Here is a 22373-nt window from a genome sequence, read left to right as displayed (position 1 = left end):
GTTCTTATATCTCCTTTTCAAGCATATCTTCTTCTCAGGCAGTCCCTCGGAGTATATATCCAGTATATATCCATGTGCAAAAGGAATATATACTTTAAATGAATTTTTTTTTCCCCACAGATCTGGGGGGCTGTACTTTTTCTGTTGAAATAAAAGACAGAACGTGTAGAAGGCTGACCCAGGGGCGGGGGTGGGGAGCGATGGATGGTGGGTGTTGTGCCCAGCCCTGGGAGCCCCAGCACTCAGTCAGTGAGCCAGTCAGACAGCTGGGGCTGGAGCCGGAGAGGTTCACACTGCCAGACCTCAGCACAAGCCGGCTGGACCATGATCGCCCTGCTCTTTCTTTGTCTCTCTAGGGTCGTGTGGGGACAGGAACTTTGGGCTGCAAACAGCGGACCCGGCCACTTGAACACACATTCCCATTCTGAACCCGTAAGTGAATATTCGATGCATTTAAAGCGGATTTCTTTTAAATGTCTTAGTTTACTGAAATAAGTTAAAAAAAAATTAAAGACCTGAATAATATTCAACGGTGAAAGAAAAATCAGTGGATTTACATAATAGATTTACATTTATATCGAATGTATAAAGTTTGGCAGTATATTTTCTATCACATTTATATCGAATGTATAAAGTTTGGCAGTATATTTTCTATCACATTTATAGCGAATGTATAAAGTTTGGCAGTATATTTTCTCTCACTTTTATATCGAATGTGAATAAAGTTTGGCAGTATATCTGCATTGAAATGATACAGTGCCACAAGTATTGGACCGTATTAAAATAACGAAATGAAACTGATTCTGAGACAATGGTTATTTTATTTCTTTTTGTTAAAATGTGTCCTTTCTCTCAAGGAATCTCCGCGTCTTCCGAGACAGATCGTCACTTTGCCCCGATCGGTGAGTTACTGGATCTTTCGTTTGTCGGGTTGTTCAGGCAGAGAGTAACAGAAAGTTACAGTGCTGGTCCCAAGTCACAGTGCAGCTTTTAATGAGCCGCACCACAGGGTTTATGGTGAAGTATTGTAGGGAGCACTGCTTTCAGGGGGAATAATGCACCAAGACTATCACAGGGGCTAGACTCCTCCTCTGCGTCTTCGACAGTCCCCCGGAGTCGAGGATGACTTGCTTCCACGCTATCGAGTTCTCAGGTGACCGATGAGGCCAATGCGGGACCTACAGTCTCTGTCACAGGTGGGGCAGACGGTGGTTGGAGGGACGGGTGGGCGGGGGGGCTTGGTTTGCCGCGTGCTCCTTCCGCTGTTTGTGCTTGGCTTCCGCGTGCTCCCGGCGAAGAGACTCGAGGTGTTCTGCGCCTTCACATGCTTCTCCTCCACTTTGAGCGTCTCGGGCCAGGGATTCCCAGGTGTCGGTGGGGATGTTACATTTTTTCAAGGGGGCTTCGAGGGGGACCTTGAAGCGTTTTCTCTGCCCTCCTGGTGCTCGCCAGCCGTGACGTAGGTCGGAGTAGAGCGCTTGTTTCGGGAGTCTAGTATCGGGCATGCGGACGATGTGGCCCGCCCACCGGAGCTGATTGAATGTGGTCAATGCCTCGATGCTGAGGATGTTGGCCTGAGAGAGAACACCTGCACCTTATCTTGCCTGCTCCGCCATTCAATAAGATCGTGGCTGACCGTTTATCTCAACTCGACTTTCCTGCACTGTCCCCATATCCATGGATTCCCTTAATATCAAAAAATCTATCGACCTCTGTCTTAAATATGATCAAAGGCTGAGTCTCCACAGCCCTCTGGGGTAGAGAATTGCAAAGAATCACCACCCTCTGAGTGAAGAAATTTCTCCTCATCTCAGTCCTAAATGGCCGACCCTCTAGTCTGAGACCATATTCTGACCCCTCTATGATGAAGCTGTATAAAACACTGACTTGGCCTCAACTGGAGTATTGTGTCCAATTATGGGCACAACACATTAGGAAGGATGTGAAGGCTTTAGAGACGGTGCAGAAAAGATTTATGAGAATGGTTCCTGGGACATAATCTTAGAATAAGGGGCCGCCCATTTCAAACTGAGATGAGGAGAAATTTCTTCTCTCAGAGGGTTGTGAATCTGTGGAATTCGCTGCCTCAGAGAGCTGTGGAAACTGGGACATTGAATAAATTTAAGACAGAAATAGACAGTTTCTTAAACGATAAGGGAATAAAGGGTTATGGGGAGCGGGTAGGGAAGTGGAGCTGAATCCATGATCGGATCAGCCATGATCGTATTAAATGGCGGAGCAGGCTGGAGGGGCTGTATGGCCTACTCCTGCTCCTATTTCTTATGTTCTTATGAGGGACTTCAGTTGATAGGCTGGAGAAGCTGGGATTGTTCTCCTTGGAGCAGAGAAGATTGAGAGGAGATTTGATAGAGGTGTTCAAGATCATGAGGGGTCTGGACAGAGTAGATAGAGAGAAACTGTTCCCATTAGCAGAAGGGTCGAGAACCAGAGGACACAGATTTAAGGTGATTGGCAAAAGAACCAAAGGCGATGGAAGAAAAACTTTTTAACGCAGCGAGTGGTTAGGATCTGGAATGCACTGCCTGAAAGGGTGGTGGAGGCAGACTCAATTTTATTGCTCAAAAGGGAATTGAATAAGTATCTGATGATAACTAAATAGGCAGGGCTATGGGGAAAGGGCGGGGGAGTGTGGACTACCTGAGAGTCGGCACGGGCTCGATGGGCCGAATGGCTTTCTTCCGTGCTGGAACCATTCTATGATTCTGTGATGCTATGATTCTACGGCTCTAAACCCTAAAAATAAATCGTCAGTGATGCAAATCAAGCAACAACGTGAATTTGTACAGTGCCCGTTAATTCCTCAGGACCTCCAAAGGCTTTTAGAATCAGTAATACTTTTCTTAAAGTGTTTTGTAGGCAAACTCGCCAAAGCTTCTTCCATAGCACCATCCCGAACTCGGGCTCCACCACTGAGAAGGACACGGGCAGCAGGTGCATAGGAACACCATCAGCTCCAAGTCACACACCATCCTGACTTGGAAATATATCAAGCGTTAGGTGTGGATTTCCTCGCGATGTCGGTGGCGTACTCTTTACGCTGCCGACCGCCAATTCAGGCTCTACGTGTTATTTGGACAAGGAGCGAGCTTGCAAATGTGGCTCCTTGCCCTATGCTCTTACGTGTCAGTCGTATCTCAGTCATAGCTCTATCAACTCTGAGTTAGAAGGTCCTGGGTTCAAGGCCAACTCCAGGGATATAATCAAGACTGACACTCCAGTGCAGCACTAAGCGAATGTAGCACTGTTGGAGGTGCCACCTTTTGGATGGGACATTAAACCAAAGCCCCTTCTGCCCTTTTAGGTGGATGTAAAGGATCTCAGAGCTCCATTCGAAGAAGAGCGTGGGATTTGTCCCAATGTTCTGGCCAACATTTATCCTTCAACCAATTGCACATGACCCATGACCCATGACCTGGTTATTTATCTCAATGCTGTGGGATCCTGCTGTGTACAAATGAGCTGCTGCGTTTGCCTATATTACATAGTGACAACACTTCAAAAGTAATTCATTGGCTGTGCAGTTCTTTGGGACGTCTTGAAGATATGAAAGGTGCTTTCAAGGTGAAATGTCTAGATTTGACTACTCCAACACACTCCTGGCCAGCCTCCCACATTCTACCCTACGTAAACTCGAGGTGATCCAAAACTCGACTGCCCATGTCCTAACTCGCACCAAGTCCCGCTCACCCATCACCCACTCTGCTCGCTGACCTCCATCGGCTCCCGTTTAAGCAATGTCTCGATTTCAAAATTCTCACCCTTGTTTTCAAATCCCTCCATGGCCTCGCCCCTCCCTATCTCTGTAATCTCCTCCAGCCCCACAACCCTCCGAGATGTCTGCGCTCCTCTAATTCTGCCGTCTTGCGCATCCCTGATCTAGGCCCCAAGCTCTGGAACTCCCTACCTAAACCTCTCCGCCTCTCTACCTCTCTTCCCTCCTTCAAGACGCTCCTTAAAACCTACCTCTTTGACCAGGCTTTTGGTCACCTGTGCTAATTTCTAGTTACGCGGCTCGGTGTCAATTTTTAAAAATCTCATAATACTCCTGTGAAGCGCCTTGGGATGTTTCACTATGTTAAAGGTGCTATATAAATACAAGTTGTTGCTGTATATAAATGAAAGCCCTTTCTTATTTAGAAGCAGGATGATGGTTATCTCCAGAAGAGCAATGGTGTTAGGGGAGGAATTGTTGGTGGTGGGGGAGAAGGTAACAGCGATGGTGGAATAGAGAAAAGATGGTGGTGGATAGAGATAGCATTGGGTGTAAGGAAATGCATCAGTAGTACACCTGTATGTCTGATCAGAATCAACCTTTTATGATTCAGTAACTCACAATTCTAAGATAAATCATGAACTGTTATTCAGATCTCATAGCATTTAAAATGTGACCATATGAAACAAGAAAAGACTATTCAGTGCACCAAAATAGATTGATTAAAACTCAACCCACCCTGGATTCTACCCACCCTTTTTAGCAACGTTTTCGTTGACCCCAATTGAGCTTCCTACCACAAATCTGCACCATTACTAAAACCGCCTAATTCTAGCTCTGTAACATCGCCCGTCTCCGCCCTTCACTCAGCTTATCCGCTGCTGAAACCCTCATCCAAGCCTTTGTTACCTCTAGACTTGACTATTTCAATGCACTTCTGGCCGGCCTATCTAGCTCTGCCCTCGGTAAACCTGAGGTGATCCAAAACTCGGCAGCCCATGTCCTAACTCGCACCAAGTCCCGTTCACCCATCTCCCCTCGCTGACCTACATTGGCTCCCGGTTAAGCAATGCCTCGATTTTATAATTCTCATTCTTGTTTTCAAATCCATGCTCTTGCCCCTCCCTATCTCTGTAATCTCTAGCCCTACAACATCCCCCCCCCCCCCGACCAAGAGCTCTGCACTCCTCTAATTCTGCCCTCCTGTGCCTCCCTGATTATAATCGCTCAACTATTGGTGGCCGTGCCTTCAGTTGCTAAGGCCCTAAGCTCTGGAACTCCCTCCCCAAACCTCTCCACCTCTCTACCTCTCTTTCCTCCTTTAAGACGCTCCTTAAAACCTACCTCTTTGACCAATCTGCCCTAATATCTCCTCATGTGACTCGGTGTCAAATTTTGTTTGATAATCGCTCCTGTGAAGCGCCTTGGGATGTTTTACTACATTAAAGGCATTCTATGACTGCGTGTTGTTGTAAGGAAAGGTTCTGTAACGTTTCTCACTGCCCTCAATCGTAAATTAAGCAAAACTGCAGAATTCCGACCTGTCCTTATGTCATACATCCTGGATGGGTTGTCTTCTTTGACATGATATTTCCATGCTCTCAGCATTGCAGGAACACCCATAGACACAGACATTTCCTCATGTTCGGTGGAGGCATAATTTGGGCAACTTGTGATGCACAGCCCTGTTGCGTGTGTGTGCCAAGGGCAAATAAAAGGCACAAAATCAAACTTGGTGGTACTTGTCAGTTCCCCCACCCATTCACACACAGAACATTCGTCGATGCTGGTACCCACAGTAACCAGTAATGATAGGAGAGCTGGTGATTATCAACTTATTCCAGTGCAGAATCTATTAAAGATAAAGGAAAGGCACTCATAATTATGGGAGTATCATAAGGTTCATTCATTTCTCACAGATGAATTTAAGAAAGAATACATATTAAAATATTTAGAAACATAGAAACATAGAAATCTACAGTGCAGAAGGAGGCCATTTCGGCCCATTGTGTCCGCACCGGCCGACAAAGAGCCGCACAGCCCTCGGTCAGCAGCCCTGAAGGTTACATATAAACCTATGAACAATGAACAATGGCGGAAAGGTAAAGGGCACCCAGCCCAACCAGTCTGCCCCACACAACTGTCACACCCCTTACACCGAAACATTCTTACACTCCACCCCAACCGGAGCCATGTGATCTCCAATTCGCCCCACTGCCTGTGCTCTTTCCCCATAGCCCTGTAAATGTATCCCTTCAGGTATTTATCCAATTCATCGTTGTATACTGTTATAGCACTCTTACGTCTGAGTTAGACAGTCATGCTGTCAAGTCTTGCTCTTAGATTTAAATATTTATCTAGGCTAACACTCAGTCACGATCGGCCATGATCTTATTGAATGGCAGAGCAGACTTGAAGGGCTGTATGGCCTACTCCTGTTCCTAATTCTTATATTATTATGTTCAGAGTAATGAGGCGATGCTGTACTGTTCGAAATGCTAAACTGATTTGCTGGCATGGACGAGCTGGATGACGCCATGGCATTATTTGATGAAGAGCAGAATGTTATCCCAGTTTCTTGGTCAACATTCCCCCCTAAAGAAACATTAACTCGCCATTAATTTTATTGCCGACGTGACATTGTGTTGCACGCAAATAGCTGCCGACATAACAAAGTCACTACACACTTCAAAGTCATTCACTGAGATAGGCGGAGCAGACTCAAGGGGTCGAATGGCCTACCCCTGCTCCTATTTCTGAGAGATGTGATCAGATGCCACATAAAAGCAAGTCTTTCTTCGTTGTCCCTGGACTCATACCATTCTATTGCAAGGACATACTGATGAAGAATGGCTGTTACTGGCATGAATGGAGTATAATGTGAGAAAGTGTGAGGTTATTCACTTTGGCAGGAAAAATAAAAAAGCAAATTATTATTTAAATGGAGAGAGATTGCAAAATTCTGCAATAGAGAGGGACCTGGGGGGGGTCCTTGTGCATGAAACACAAAAAGTGAGTATGCAGGTACAGCAAGTAATCAGGAAGGCAAATGGAATGCTGACCTTTATTGCAAGGGGGATGGAGTATAAAAGCAGAGAAGTCCTGCTACAACTGTACAGGGTATTGGTAAGACCACACCTGGAGTACTGCATACAGTTTTGATTTCCTTATTTAAGGAGGGATATACTTGCATTGGAGGCTAGTCAAAGGAGGTTCACTAGATTGATTCCTGAGATGAAGGGGTTGACTTATGAAGAAAGCTAAAGTAGGTTGGGCCTATACTTATTGAAGTTTAGAAGACTTAGAGGTGATCTTATTGAAACATATAAGCTACTGAGGGGGCTTGACAAGGTAGATGCAGAGAGAATGTTTCCACTTGTGGAGGAACCAGGGGGCAAAGTTTCAGAATAAGGGGTCTCCCATTTAGAACTGAGATGAGGAGAAATTTCTTCTCTCAGAGAGTCATAAATTTGTGGAATTCTCTGCCCCAGAGAGCTGTGGAGGCTGGGTCATTGAATATATTTAAGGTGAATATAGACAGATTTTGGAGCGATAAGGGAGTCAAGGGTTATGGGGAGCGGGCAGGAAAGTGGAGCTGAGTCCATGATCAGATCAGCCATGATCTTATTAAATAGCGGAGCAGGCTCGAGTGTCCTGTGGCCGATTCCTGCTCTTATTTCTTATGTTCTTATGAATATATAAACCATTTAGTTCAGAAAGACAGTGTTCTATGTAACCCATTTTTTTTGGCTGATAGAAATAATAATATAGTGATCACTGTGACTGGAAAAGCAAACTAATTGCAACATAATGTAAATATCTATTGAGTTAGGAGCATAGGACCATTAGGAGCAGGAGGAGGCCATTCAACCCTTCGGGCCTGCTCCGTCATTCAATTAGATCATGGCTGATCTGCACCTCATTTCCATTTACCCGTCTTTGCTCCATATCCCTTGATACCCTTGCCTAACAGCATCAGGTTGACTTCCGGGCGGGGAATGCCCTGACGTCGCACACATGCTATGGATCTAAAACTCCACAGCGTGCTGGGAAACCCGACCTTCCGGGTTTCCCGCCATCTCCCGGGTCCCCCCGTGGCACCTGGGAAAATCCAACCCAATGTTTCAGGTCCATGACCCTTCGCCATTGAAACGTTGACTCTGTTTCTCTCCCCACAGATGCTGTTTGACCTGTGGAGTATTTCCAGCACTTTTCTTGTTTTTATTAGAGATTTAGAAGAACACTATTCTCCCAAAATAGTGAATATATTTTTCAATATGTCATGTCAATTAACTCCTGTCATCATCATCATAGGCAGTCCCTCGGAATCGAGGAAGACTTGCTTCCACTCTAAAAATGAGTCCTTAGTTGGGTGGCTGAAGAGTCCAATACGAGAGCCACAGTCCCTGTCACAGGTGGGACAGATAGTCGTTGAGGGTAAGGGAGGGTGGGACTGGTTTGCTGCACGCTCTTTCCGTTGCCTGCGCTTGATTTCTGCATGCTCTCGGCGATGAGACTCGAGGTGCTCAGCGCCCTCCCGGATGCACTTCCTCCACTTAGAGCGGTCTTTGGCCAGGGACTCCCAGGTGTCGGTGGGGATGTTGCACTTTATCAGGGAGGCTTTGAGGGTGTCCTTGTAACGTTTCCTCTGCCCACCGTTGGCTCATTTGCCGTGTAGGAATTCCGAGTAGAACGCTTGCTTTGGGAGCCTCGTGTCTGGCATGTGAACAATGTGGCCCGCCCAACGGAGCTGATCAAGTGTGGTCAGTGCTTCAATGCTGGGGATGTTGGCCTTGTCGAGGACACCAACGTTGGTGCGTCTGTCCTCCCAGGGGATTTGTAGAATCTTGCGGAGACATCGTTGGTGGTAACTCCTGTAATGAGAAGCCGGATGTTTGTAGGTAAATGAGTAGATCAGATGTAAAACTAGAGGGTGGCAGAAGTGCGTGACAGGCCACCTGAAGAAAAATTTTGATTCCGTAATGTGTTACCAGCTTACAACGCCCTCCAACCCGCGGAGAAAATTAGGAGAAAAAAATAATTTCATTTCTGCTCAGTCCAGTGTTTCAGGATATTAATGCTCGTGGTTTTGGTGTTCCCTTTCTTGCAGGACAGTAAACCTCAGGTGACAGATTTCATCGTGAAATCCACGATCTTTTCTCGCTATGCGTTCACAGCTGTTTCCTGCACTATGATCAACAGGGCTTATCGGCCCAAAGACGCCATTTTCCAGATGCAAATTCCAGCCACGGCCTTCATTTCCAACTTCACAATGTGGGTATCTGCCAGACTTGATTCTATTCATCTGGGGGTTGCAATGCTTTGTTGAGAGATTGTACCGGAATGACTAATGAATAGATGACACAAAAGCAAAACACGGTGGATGCTGGAATCTGAAATAAAAACTAGAAAAAGCTGGAAATGTCAGCGGGTCAGGCAGCATCTGTGAAGAGAAACAAGAGTTAACGTTTCAGGTCGATGACCCTTCATCAGAACTGGCGAATGTTCTAAAAGTACAGATTCTTAAGGAGTACTGAAAGGGGGAGGGGAGGAATGAACAAAAGGGAAGGTCGGTGATAGGGTGGAAGGCAGGAGAGATTTGAGAGACAAAAGGGATGATGGGCCGAATTGAAATGATAATGGCAGGAGTTAGAAAAAAGTTTGTGAAAGGGAAATCATGCTTGACAAATCTTCTAGAATTTTTTGAGGATGTAACTAGCAGAGTGGACAAGGGAGAACCAGCGGATGTGGTGTATTTGGACTTTCAAAAGGCTTTTGACAAGGTCCCACACAAGAAATTGGTGTGCAAAATTAAAGCACATGGTATTGGAGGTAATATACTGACGTGGATAGACAACTGGTTGGCAGACAGGAAGCAGAGAGTCGGGATAAACGGGTCCTTTTCAGAATGGCAGGCAGTGACCAGTGGGGTGCTGCAGGGCTCAGTGCTGGGACCCCAGCTATTTACAATATACATCAATGATTTAGATGAAGGAATTGCGTGTAATATCTCCAAGTTTGCAGATGACACTAAGCTGGGTGGCGGTGCGAGCTGTGAGGAGGATGCTAAGAGGCTGCAGGGTGACTTAGACAGGTTAGGTGAGTGGGCAAATGCATGGCAGATGCAGTTATAATACAGATAAATATGAGGTTATCCACTTTGGTGGCAAAAACATGAAGGCAGAATATTATCTGAATGGCGGCAGATTAGGAAAAGGGGAGGTGCAATGAGAACTGGGTGTCATGGTACATCAGTCATTGAAGGTTGGCATGCAGGTGCAGCAGGCGGTGAAGAAGGCAAATAGCATGTTGGCCTTCATAGCGAGGGGATTTGAGTATAGGAGCAAGGAGGTCTTACTGCAGTTGTACAGGACCTTGGTGAGGCCTCACCTGGAATATTGTGTTCAGTTTTGGTCTCCTAATCTGAGGAAGACATTCTTGCTATTGAGGGAGTGCAGCGAACGTTCACCAGACTGATTCCCGGGATAGCAGGACTGACATTTGAGAAGAGACTGGATCCACTGGGCCTGTATTCACTGGAGCTTAGAAGAATGAGAGGGACTGGACAGGTTAGATGCAGGAAGAATGTTCCCGATGTTGGGGAAGTCCAGAACCAGGGGCCACAGTCTAAGGATAAGGTGTAAGCCATTTAGGACCGAGATGAGGAGAAACGTCTTCACTCAGAGAGTTGTTAACCTGTGGAATTCTCTACCGCAGAGAGTTGTTGGTGCCAGTTCATTGGATATATTCAAGAGGGAGTTAGATATGGCCCTTATGGCTAAAGGGCTCAAGGGGTATGGAGAGAAAGCTGGAAAGGGGTACTGAGGTGAATGATCAGCCATGATCTTATTGAATGGTGGTGCAGGCTCGAAGGGTCGAATGGCCTACTCCTGCACCTATTTTCTATGTTTCTATGTTTCTATGTTAGTCTAGACAGGGTGTGAATGGCAGAATAATTACCAGTGCCATTGGAGACAAAGAAAAAAAACATGAGATCGGGGAGTGGGGTGGGTGTGGAGGGGAGGGGGTGGGCAGGGCTGAAGGGAACCAAAAATGAGCAGAGATTATCTGAAATTGTTGAACTCGATATTAATGAATAGATGATATTGTGAGCCAGAATTTGCTGTAGTGGGACTGCTAATGGCGTCCACTGTCAGGTAGACTTGCCCCCGCACCCTGTAGCTCAGAACACTTTTGCCCACAATGTTGCTGAAAGTCCGAGCTGATAACAACTCAGTGAGGGGGACACAGGGCATCTGGGACCCGAGTGAACAGGGCAACCAACAGGGTATCTCCTTAACCAATCAGATTGTTGGATTGGGAAATAAACAGCGGACGGACTGAGAAGAAGCGTGAAATAAAGGGGGTGAATTCAATATCAAATCTGGTACAGAAGGAGAGATAAAGAGAGGGAAAGAAAGATTGAATTAAGAGAGAATAAAGAGAAGGAGCACATTTAAAAAAAATTAAAGTTTGACATTTTTAAAATCTCCCGGAAAATTCAAAACCTGAAGGAATGAGACTTCACTTGTAATAGTTAATTTTCAGTGCCATAGAGGTTGATTGGCAGTAATGAACATTTATCACATCGTTAATAGGGTACTTGCGCTACTAATTACTAGCCCTGAAAATCTACCATGGGTTTACTTTGTATCTGTCATGAAAACAGCGGTCCAGGAAGGCGGCTCACCATCACCTTCTCGAGGGCAATTCTCGCCCACATCCCAGGAACATAAAATCCATCAATTTGCTGGAGATTCACCATTTTGGCTCCACGAGCCGAAAAAGAGATTCTTATCTGATGTGACTGCAGGAAGTCCCGAGTGTGTGGCTGTTACTGTTATAGTATGTTGTGGCATCCTTAGACCCAGATGCTAATAGCGAGGAATTAGTGAGACAATAAGCACTGGCTGGATACTTGGCTCATACTGTAATTTTTTTCACAGTCGACAGCAGGGGCAAGTTAGGATGAGAACTGTTGGCTGTAGGCCCCAAGCGAGTGGTTCTGACTTCACTTACAGGCCTGCAGCAGGCTGCTGAAGGATTAGGGGAGATACGCACAGATATCCCCAACTCAGATTGGCCTGTATTGAACTCAGTTTTTTCTATCCATAGACGCAACCTCCAACGCATTTAATACCAGGACCAAGTAGCAGCCAAAAAGACAAGTTTGGTTTAAAAAATGAATAGTGTATGCAGTGTAAAGAGGTACAGATCCCTGGCCCTAATCCAATCCAATTCTTCTGATGCCCAAAAGCTGTGGTGAAACAGCCCGCCTGTTGATCTATTGATACATCTAGCTGTGCATCATAAAAAGTTATGTCATGGCTCGCTCAATAATGGAGAACTCATGTAAGGAACCTATATAATGCGCCCCCACCCGCCCTCCCCTCACTCTGCATAGTCAGTCAGTCAGTCATAGGCAGTCCCTCGGAATCGAGGAAGACTTGCTTCCACTCTTAAAATGAGTCCTTAGGTGGCTGAACAGCCCAACACAAGAACCACAGTCCCTGTCACAGGTGGGACAGATAGTCGGTGAGGGAAAGGGTGGGTGGGGCTGCTTTGCTGCACGCTCTTTCCGCTGCCTGCGCTTGATTTCTGCATGCTCTCGGCGATGAGACTCGCATAACATGCTTTATGTATGTTTCCTTAAGACAATGGTTAGAAGACAAGAGGGCAGAATTTGCGGCCCCCCATGGGTGTGTACGAGGTGCACAAGCACCTATGGGGGCCCGGCAAGTTCCGGGCTCAGGCACGCACTGTGCATGCGCTGAAACCCGGAACTTGCGATCTGTCAGGGATCCTCTCGACAGAGGGTACGAATCTGACAGAAATGGGCGTCCGCGGGCGGAGAGTTGGGGCATATTTGCCCAACTCCTGCCGAATGAATGCCCGTGAAACTCTTACACCTGAAAAAATGCAGGCATAAGGCTGGCTTTTATCAGTGTAAGACTGTTAAAGGACAGAGACATACATTTTTTCAACAATTTAAATATTTAAAAGCCTGTAAAATAAGGAATGTTTATTTTTAGACCTTTAAAATATGTACATTTATTTTTCAAAAAATAGTAAACAAAAATAATTAATTAAATTGCATTTTGATTAATTTTAAATATGTGACTTAACAAATATATATTTTAAGTGTTTGTGTGTTTTGGGGGTATTCCCACTCATACTTATGGGGATCCCGTCCATATGGAATTCACCACAAGTATCAATGGGAATACCTCTACCTTGATTGGTTGGGCTGGCCCATGTGATCCCAGGGACGCTTGCGAAACACCTGCGTCTCTGGGATACGTGGGCCTCTACGCAGGCCCTTCGCGCAGAGAGCCAGGACTGCAAGTTGCCAAACCTCCTGGACAACCAGGTAAGATCGTAGATATTTTTCAGGTCGGAGGCACCCGCCCGCGGGAAGCCTCCGACCACAATTTCTGCACCAAGGGTTGGAAATGATGAGTAAATGCATGGATAAGAATTCGTTTTTGTTCTGTCATTTTTTTCTTGGGTCTGATTCCCACAATGTAATACTTTAAAATAGAAATAAAAAGGTTGTGCAGGTGAAATAACCCCAGGTGGCAGCCATGCGTGAACACGCTGTACAAACTTCCTTTACTTTGAAGTGAGTTACAAAGTGGAACTAAAAGGATATCTGACAGCATATGGTCAAAGATTTACCATCTTGGCGTTCTGTGCAAAGAACCCCATTTATGCCCTTTGTTCTCGAACGTGATTTATAGCTACCTGCGAAGGACCGGGAGTTATTTAACTGCGGAATGCAGAGACCCACGCGCACAACACTGAAAGCCAGAAAGTAATGACTGGACTTTGCTGTGATTTAACGACTGTTTGATCTGTGCTCTTGTTTGTGTGCAGGATCATTGGCAAAAAAATACATCAGAGTGAGGTGACCGGCAAAGCGAAGAAATCCAAAGAAAAAGCAAAAGGGCATTCTGGAAAAAATGACAATATGTAGGTATTCAGTTCCTCACTTACCTGCAGTCAGACCTCCGTTCAATGCAGCCGTTAAATGTTCCCAGCAACTACTGATTCACTGACCGGCAATTTAAACTTGCCGCTAATGTAGCTGAGAAGGTGGCTAGTTTTTAAAAAAAAAATGGCAAGGGTAAAGAGCATTTGAGAATTCAGTCACAGTGACCTGCCTCTGTAGTAACAACTGAGGGAAATTAAATCATAGAATCATAGAAATTTGCAGCACGGAAGGAGGCCATTTTGGCCCATTGTGTCCGTGCTGGCCGACCAAGAGCAATCCAGCCTAATCTCACTTTCCAGCTCTTGTTCTGTAGCCCTGTAGGTTATGGCACTTTAAGTGTACATCCAAGTAGTTTTTAAATGGGATGAGGGTTTCTGCCTCTACCACCCTTTCAGGCAGTGAGTTCCAGACCCCCATCACCCTCTGAGTGAAGACATTTCCCCTCATATCTCCTCTAAACGTCCACCCAGTTACTTTAAATCTATGCCCCCCTGGTTGTTGATCCCTCTGCCAAGGGCAACAGGTCCTTCCTATCCACTCTATCCAGGCCCCTCATCATTTTATACACCTCAATCAGGTCTCCCCTCAGCCTCCTCTGTTCCAAAGAAAACAGACCCAGCATCAAATAGCCCATTATTTAAAATAATTACTTTCATCTTGAAGGAAAGAGTAGAAATGACAGACGTAGCCAGTCACTGTGTGAAAGGATGGAACCCAATGTTGAGGACCAATAAACTACACCACACAATGTGATTCGGCACCTGTAGTTCCCGCATGGTGAATTACCAATCTCAGCTAATGGGGCATGGGTGGGAGCCAAGCATCATTGTGCACAGGTCCAGGGAATGGAAAACAAGCCATCGGGGAGCCAACCCAGGTCTGTTCCCGTGGCCGTTTCAAGCTTAGCACTGACAGAGGCCTGGAAGTAAATAAACCCGACTGCACTCTCGCTTTGGGAATGGTGCACGATTCACGAACGACGGAAAGAAGAGAGCCTCTGTGAGTTCAATGCAGCAGACATCGATCGGGACAGAAGAGACATTGCAGTTTGAACTGGACTTGAGGCACAGACCTTATAAGATCAGGCTACACCAATAAAACATCAGAAAGAACAAGCGAATATATCTCCCCAAACATATGCACAAAATGCCCGTCCCTTTGTGCTTGGTGTGAATTTGTCGATCACCAGAGATCTCATCCCCAACAATTTGTTTTCTCTTTTTAATCTGCTATTTATTCTCTGGTGAACTTCACCGAAATGCCTGTATTTGCTGGTCAAGGACATTGGCCAGCTGTGAGGAATCTTGGGTAATTGATCAGTCAATAGGAAGCATCGTCAGGTGCCACTAACCTTATCAAGGTGCTCTCAGATTATAGGTCCACACAAGAAGAATGTGCAGTGACGGAGAAAGGTATCTTACGCAAAGTAAGTTCAGGGAAAAGTCTAAAGATTCTCGCGAGTCATGCTTTTCTTTCATTTGTGAAAGGGCAGGATAAGTCATGAAGTAATGGTTCGGGGGTGCCAAGCTTGGATAGTAAAAGCCTGTAGATTGAAGGATATGGGGCCGAAAACCATCAGCCCACCGCCCGCTGCCACCGCCATTCCTCCTGAAGATCCGCCCAGTGCCACTTTCGGGGCGGCCTGGGGCGGGAGGGAGGGGAGAGCCGCCGGGAAGCGCCCGCTGACGTCAGCGGACGGCCGAGTGGCGCAGCTGAGCTCCCGCCCGCTGAGCTCCCAGATTCCTGCGGGCGGGACTCGGCGGCAGAACGGGGGGGAGGACCGCTGGCTGGAGGCCGGTCTGTCCCCGACGGGGAGCCTGAGGATCCTGAAAAAAAGGTAAGCGAACATTTAAAATTGTTTTCAACAGCGACTCACCTGCATGGGATCCCCTGAAGGTCTTCGGCTAGCTTTTTAAATTTTTTTGTGGTGATTTTTTTTTTTCAGCTCTTCAACCCTCCGTGGGCCCGACTCCATCTTTCGCCGGCACTTGAGCGGCAAGCGCCTCTGCCGCCGAGAATGAGACCATCCGCCCGCTGCCGCCCAGATTGGCACCGTACGGCGTCCGTTTGCCGCCCGCCGACCTTCGAGGGACCTTGGCCGTGAATATCCCGCCCACAGTACCGTCCGGTACCTTGGCGGCTATCGGCGGCACTTTGGGCAGCACTTGGACGGGCAGGGGGCCTTGCTGGAAATCGGCCCCCATAGAGAGTTCCATAGCTTTGCATTTCTGGGAAGGGATGTGTTGGAATAGAGGCATTGTGACAAGTCTTTGGCCATGAAACTTGGGGGCAGTAACAGCCACGGGCCGGGGGTTCCTGTGCCAGGTGGGAAGTCCCGCCCCGTGACCTATATTCGGGTTACCGCCCCCGAGAGCAGGTGCAGTGCAAAATATCGTGCTGCACTTTTTCTCAGGGGCGGGAGCGGGCGCAAAGCCACGTGAAGTTCGCAGCGATGCGCGGAGGGACACGTAGCACTGGCGCGTAGACAAGACCCTCCCCTTTCCATTAAAGGGGAGGGCCAGGCTGGCGACTCTGGGAGCGGGACAAAGGGCTGGACCAATAGGGAATGGGGTGCCATGGCAGCAGCCTGCCATACAAGGGGAGTGCCGGGCTGCAAGATGGCGACACGGACCCCGCGATCGACCAATAGGAAGGCCGCGACCGGTAAGTTGGCCATTGTTTTTCCTGATGCACCTCCCCTTTGATTTTTGCCTCGCTCTGGAGTGAAAACGGGTCGCGGCACGCGGTGATTATGTTGTCATCGTCGGCGCAACGGAGCAGGTTGTTACCGGTAGCGGTGACAAGCCCGGGCAAAAAGTCATTTGCGCCATGTTAGCGCCCAGGGGAGGCGCTATCGGGAGGTGCAAACACCTCGAATTTCTCCCCCTGTACATCAGCACAGTGAGGGATGGTATAGTTGCAACTTTAGAGGAACAGGAGCCGAAAGTTCAGAGGGAGATTTGATTCGAGTGCAATGCTGGTGGGGTGGCCTATATGAGCTTGCCTCCATGCTCCTGTCTGGTCTGATAAGTATGTAATTGCATTGTGGAATTATCTATCTAGTGGTCGATTGGGTTGGGGTAGGGTGGAGGAGCTGAGGTTAAAGTGTCTGTGTTTCTTAACAGCAGCGAACAGCTTATAATCCTGGAAGTGATTTTGTTTTGACTTTGTGAAGATGAATTTCACGGTCAGTACAGCCAACATTCCTAACGAATGTCCCACCACTCCTTGCATTTCTTATAAGTTCCTAATTCCCACCATAATTCCACCCACTTTTAATTTTTTCTCCTCAATTTGCAACAGTTGTATAGTACAGCTGAAGAAAGGACGTATTTATTACCTCGAACACTGCACTGAGCAGCTGCAACACAATCCACACTCACTCAAGTTTCAAACTCATGAAAATCTCAACTCCCTGAGGTAACATTTAGCGCAGATTGGCCCTTGTGACTGAGCTGTAGATCACCATATGATCAACAGGTGTCTAACCAGCTGTGGCTCAGTGGGTAGCACTCTCGCCTTTGCGTCAGAAAGTTGTGGGTTCAAGCCACACTCCAGAAACTTAAGCAGAAAAATCTAGGCTGACACTCGAGGGAGTGCTACACTGTCGGAGGTGCCGTCTTTTGGATGAGACGTTGAACCGAGGCACCATCTTCTCTCTCAGGTGGACGTAAAAGATCCCATGACTTTATTTTGAAGAAGAGCAGGGGAGTTATCCCCAGTGTCCCGGCCAATATTTATCCCTTAATCAACATCACTAAAAAAAACAGATTATCTGGGTCATTATCACGTTGCTGTTTGCGGGAGCTTGCTGTGCGCAAATTGGCTGCCGCGTTTCCCACATTGCAACAGTGACTGCACTTCGAAAAAAGTACGTCATTGGCTGTAGAGCCCTTTGGATTGTCGTGAAAGGTGCGATATAAATGAAAGTCTTTATTTCTTATTGTTTCCTGACAGAGACAACGAAGTGGAAATTTTCACTGTCACTGTGAATTTGCCCGCGAGGACCAAAGGATTATTCCTCCTGACCTACGAAGAGCTGCTGCAGAGGCGCCTGGGGGCGTACACGCACGCAGTCAGCGTCAGGCCCAAGCAGATCATTCCTAAACTCGTGGTGGAGATCCATTTGACCGAGCGTTCTGGGATCACCTTCCTGGAAGTCGCACCCCTAAGAAACAGCAAAAGTCGCAGCACTGCAGGTATCTCAGCGCGGAGACTCGAAAAGCGATATTGACATAAGTTTGCGATGAATAAGTTTGTTAAGTACTAAAGCATGTTAGATTTAAAATGCAAATTCTGTTTTAGTATTGCTATTTACCATGATATCTTTCCTACTTTCTAAAAGTGTATTTAATGGGGTTTTGTTGTCGGTAATTTTATTCTGCTTTATCTGCTTGCCATGACACCTCACAACAACAACAACAACTTATATTTATATAGCGCCTTTAACGTAGTAAAACGTCCTGTGGCGCTTTACAGGAGTGATTATCAAATAAAATTTGACACTGAGCTACATAAGGAGATGCTAGGGCAGATGACCAAAAGCTTGGTCAAAGACGTAGGGTTTAAGGAGCGTCTTGAAGGAGGAGAGCGAGGTGGAGAGGCAGAGAGGTTCAGGGAGGGAGTCCCAGAGCTTGGGGCCCAGGCAGCTGAAGGCACGGCAGGCGCGAATGTTTTCAAACTTTCAAATAATTTGGCGTTTGTGCTCCAGGAAAGAAGCGGAGCGCGAGATCAAGTTCCGTCCTGGAACGCAAGCGGCAGCAGGAGGGGCGGTAGATGTGCAGCGCTGCACGATGCCACTGTCGCTTTGGAAGGCTCCTTCTCTCCCTTAAAGGGAAGGGCCATCGCTGCAGGCTCTGCAAAAGAGGAACTTACCTGGACACCGACGGCAGCCGCGATTCCCGCCCGATCAGCCCGATGCACTGCGGCATAGAGCCGGGCTGATCGATCGCGGGCGAGAAAGCTGAAAAAAAAAAATCAATAATCACCAACCTCGGCCACCTCGCCTTTAAGCATCGCCCACAAGCCCTCGGCCTCCCGATGCACGCCCCCTCCAACTGTCGGTGTTTTCCCCCGGCGATGCTGCAGGGGGCGGAACCCATGCCCGGGTCCGGGGTGCTACTGGGGCGATGCGCACGGCGATGACATCACGATCTCCGGGCCTACCGCCGCTGCAAACCTCCCGCAGAATGTGGCGGAAGACGATGTTATCGCCACGTCCGGTCGGTAAGTGGTTAGCGCCCTGTTAGCGCCCCCCACAGGTGATAACGGGAGGTGCTAAGGAGGCCAATTTCTAGACTTTCTAGACGGTTAACCATGGAATACACACTTTTTTTCCCCTTGTGAGCCAACCCTTAATAACTCATTTGATTTAAATGCCATTTTTTGTTGTAGATTATCAGGTACTGAGTATCTTCTCTTCACACCATGAGCAAAAAACATTGAAAATATGTAAATGGACTCATATTAAAATCCATTTCTCACATAGAAAATGGAAAGCCAATCGGAAGTATGGTTGAGGTACGAAACAATTACTTTACATCTCTCTTCACCAAGGAAGAGGATGCTGCCATAGACATAGTGAAGGAGGAGATAGTGGAAATACTTGAAATTGATAAAGAAGAGGTATTAGAAAGGCTGGCTGTACTTAAAGTAGATAAATCACCAGGAGCAGATGGGATGCATTCTAGGATGCTGAGGGAAGTGAGGGCAGAACTCGCGGAGATACTGGCCATAATATTCCAATCCTCCATAGATACAGGGGTGGTACCAGAGGACTGGAGAATTGCAAATGTTACACCATTGTTCAAGAAAGGGTGTAAAGATAAACCCAGCAACTACAGACCAGTCAGTGTACCCTCAGTAGTGGGGAAGCTTTTAGAAACAGTCAACAGGGACAAAATTGATAGTCATTTGGAGGAGTGTGGGATTAATTAATTTGTTACCTCTAGACTTGACTATTCCAATGCACCCCTGGCTGGCCTCCCACATTCTACCCTATGTAAACTTGAGCTCAGCCAAAACTCAGCCGCCCCCGTGTCCTAACTCGCACCAAGTCCCGCTCATCCATCACCCCTGTGCTCGCTGGCCTACATTGGCTTCCGGTTAAGCAAAGCCTCAATTTCAAAATTCTCATTCATGTTTACAAATCCCTCCATGCCCTCGTCCCTCTCTATCTCTGTAATCTCCTCCAGCCTCACAAGCCCCCCGAGATGTCTGCGCTCCTCTAATTCTGCCCTTTTGAGCATCCCTGATTATAATTGCTCAACCATCGGTGGCCGTGCCTTCAGCTGCCTAAACATAGAAACATAGAAACATAGAAAATAGGTGCAGGAGCAGGCCATTCAGCCCTTCTAGCCTGCACCGCCATTCAATGAGTTCATGGCTGAACATGAAACTTCAGTACCCCCTTCCTGCTTTCTCGCCATAACCCTTGATCCCCCGAGTAGTAAGGACTTCATCTAACTCCCTTTTGAATATATTTAGTGAATTGGCCTCAACTACTTTCTGTGGTAGAGAATTCCACAGGTTCACCACTCTCTGGGTGAAGAAGTTTCTCCTCATCTCGGTCCTAAATGGCTTACCCCTTATCCTCAGACTGTGACCCCTGGTTCTGGACCTCCCCAACATTGGGAACATTCTTTCTGCATCTAACCTGTCTAAACCCGTCAGAATTTTAAACGTTTCTATGAGGTCCCCTCTCATTCTTCTGAACTCCAGTGAATACAAGCCCAATTGATCCAATCTTTCTTGATAGGTCAGTCCCGCCATCCCGGGAATCAGTCTGGTGAACCTTCGCTGCACTCCCTCAATAGCAAGAATGTCCTTCCTCAAGTTAGGAGACCAAAACTGTACACAATACTCCAGGTGTGGCCTCACCAAGGCCCTGTACAACTGTAGCAACACCTCCCTGCCCCTGTATTCAAATCCCCTCGCTATGAAGGCCAACATGCCATTTGCTTTCTTAACCGCCTGCTGTACCTGCATGCCAACCTTCAATGACTGATGTACCATGACACCCAGGTCTCGTTGCACCTTCCCTTTTCCTAATCTGTCACCATTCAGATAATAGTCTGTCTCTCTGTTTTTACCACCAAAGTGGATAACCTCACATTTATCCACATTATACTTCATCTGCCATGCATTTGCCCACTCACCTAACCTATCCAAGTCACTCTGCAGCCTAATAGCATCCTCCTCGCAGCTCACACTGCCACCCAACTTAGTATCATCCGCAAATTTGGAGATACTGCATTTAATCCCCTCGTCTAAATCATTAATGTACAATGTAAACAGCTGGGGCCCCAGCACAGAACCTTGCGGCACTCCACTAGTCACTGCCTGCCATTCTGAAAAGTACCCGTTTACTCCTACTCTTTGCTTCCTGTCTGACAACCAGTTCTCAATCCACGTCAGCACACTACCCCCAATCCCATGTGCTTTAACTTTGCACATTAATCTCTTGTGTGGGACCTTGTCGAAAGCCTTCTGAAAGTCCAAATATACCACATCAACTGGTTCTCCTTTGTCCACTTTACTGGAAACATCCTCAAAAAATTCCAGAAGATTTGTCAAGCATGATTTCCCTTTCACAAATCCATGCTGACTTCGACCTATCATGTCACCATTTTCCAGATGCACTGCTATGACATCCTTAATAATTGATTCCATCATTTTACCCACTACTGAGGTCAGGCTGACCGGTCTATAATTCCCTGTTTTCTCTCTCCCTCCTTTTTTAAAAAGTGGGGTTACATTGGCTACCCTCCACTCCATAGGAACTGATCCAGAGTCAATGGAATGTTGGAAAATGACTGTCAATGCATCCGCTATTTCCAAGGCCACCTCCTTAAGTACTCTAGGATGCAGGCCATCAGGCCCTGGGGATTTATCGGCCTTCAATCCCATCAATTTCCCCTAAACTCTGGAACCTCCCTCCCTAAACCTCTCCGCCTCTCTACCTCTCTTTCCTTTCATCTTCTTATGTGGCTCGGTGTCAAATTTATTTGTTTTGTCTTATAACACTGCTGTGAAGCGCCTTGGGATGTTTTACTACATTGAAGATGCTATATAAATGCAAGTTGTAGAAACATAGAAACATAGAAAATAGGTGCAGGAGTAGGCCATTCGACCCTTCGAGCCTGCACCGCCATTCAATGAGTTCATGGCTGAACATGTAACTTCAGTACCCCATTCCTGCTTTCTCGCCATACCCCTTATTGTTGTTGCTTCCTCTCCTCAGTAGCTCAGTGGGCAGCACCCTCACCTCGGAGTCAGCAGGTTGTGAGTTCACATCCCACTCCAGAGACACGAGCACAAAATTGTAGACTGACACACCCAGGGGAGTGCTGCACTGTCAGAGGTGCCATCTTTTGGATGAGGCGTTAAACCAAGGTCCCGTCTGCTCTCTCAGGTGGACGTAAAGGATCCCACAGCACTATTTTGAAGAAGAAGTTATCCCCAGTGTCCTGGGGCCAATATTTATCCCTCAATCAACATCACTAAAATAGATTATCCGATCATTATCACATTGCTGTTTGTGGGAGCTTGCTGTGCGTAAATTGGCTGCCGCGTTTCCTACATTACAACAGTGATTACACTTCAAAACGTACTTCATTGGCTGTAAAGCGCTTTGGGACGTCCGGT

At 47.0% G+C, this 22373-nt stretch overlaps 1 protein-coding gene across 2 annotated transcripts in view; it reads left to right on the top strand.

Moving 5' to 3' along the window:
* The first annotated feature begins 270 nt into the window (after positions 1 to 270).
* itih5 (inter-alpha-trypsin inhibitor heavy chain 5) overlaps positions 271 to 22373 on the top strand; it is a 79362-nt gene continuing 57259 nt past the window's right edge. For both annotated transcript variants that reach the window (XM_070896565.1, XM_070896564.1), the window contains exons 1-5: positions 271 to 432; positions 858 to 902; positions 8844 to 9007; positions 13610 to 13705; positions 17685 to 17926. In XM_070896565.1, coding sequence (XP_070752666.1) covers positions 325 to 432; positions 858 to 902; positions 8844 to 9007; positions 13610 to 13705; positions 17685 to 17926 — 655 coding nt within the window. In that variant the 5' untranslated portion in view covers positions 271 to 324. The remainder of the gene's footprint in view (positions 433 to 857; positions 903 to 8843; positions 9008 to 13609; positions 13706 to 17684; positions 17927 to 22373) is intronic.

The sequence above is a fragment of the Pristiophorus japonicus genome, chromosome 13, assembly GCF_044704955.1.
Source record: "Pristiophorus japonicus isolate sPriJap1 chromosome 13, sPriJap1.hap1, whole genome shotgun sequence".
Classification (NCBI taxonomy): domain Eukaryota; kingdom Metazoa; phylum Chordata; class Chondrichthyes; family Pristiophoridae; genus Pristiophorus; species Pristiophorus japonicus.
This window is presented reverse-complemented; position numbering and strand designations above follow the sequence as displayed.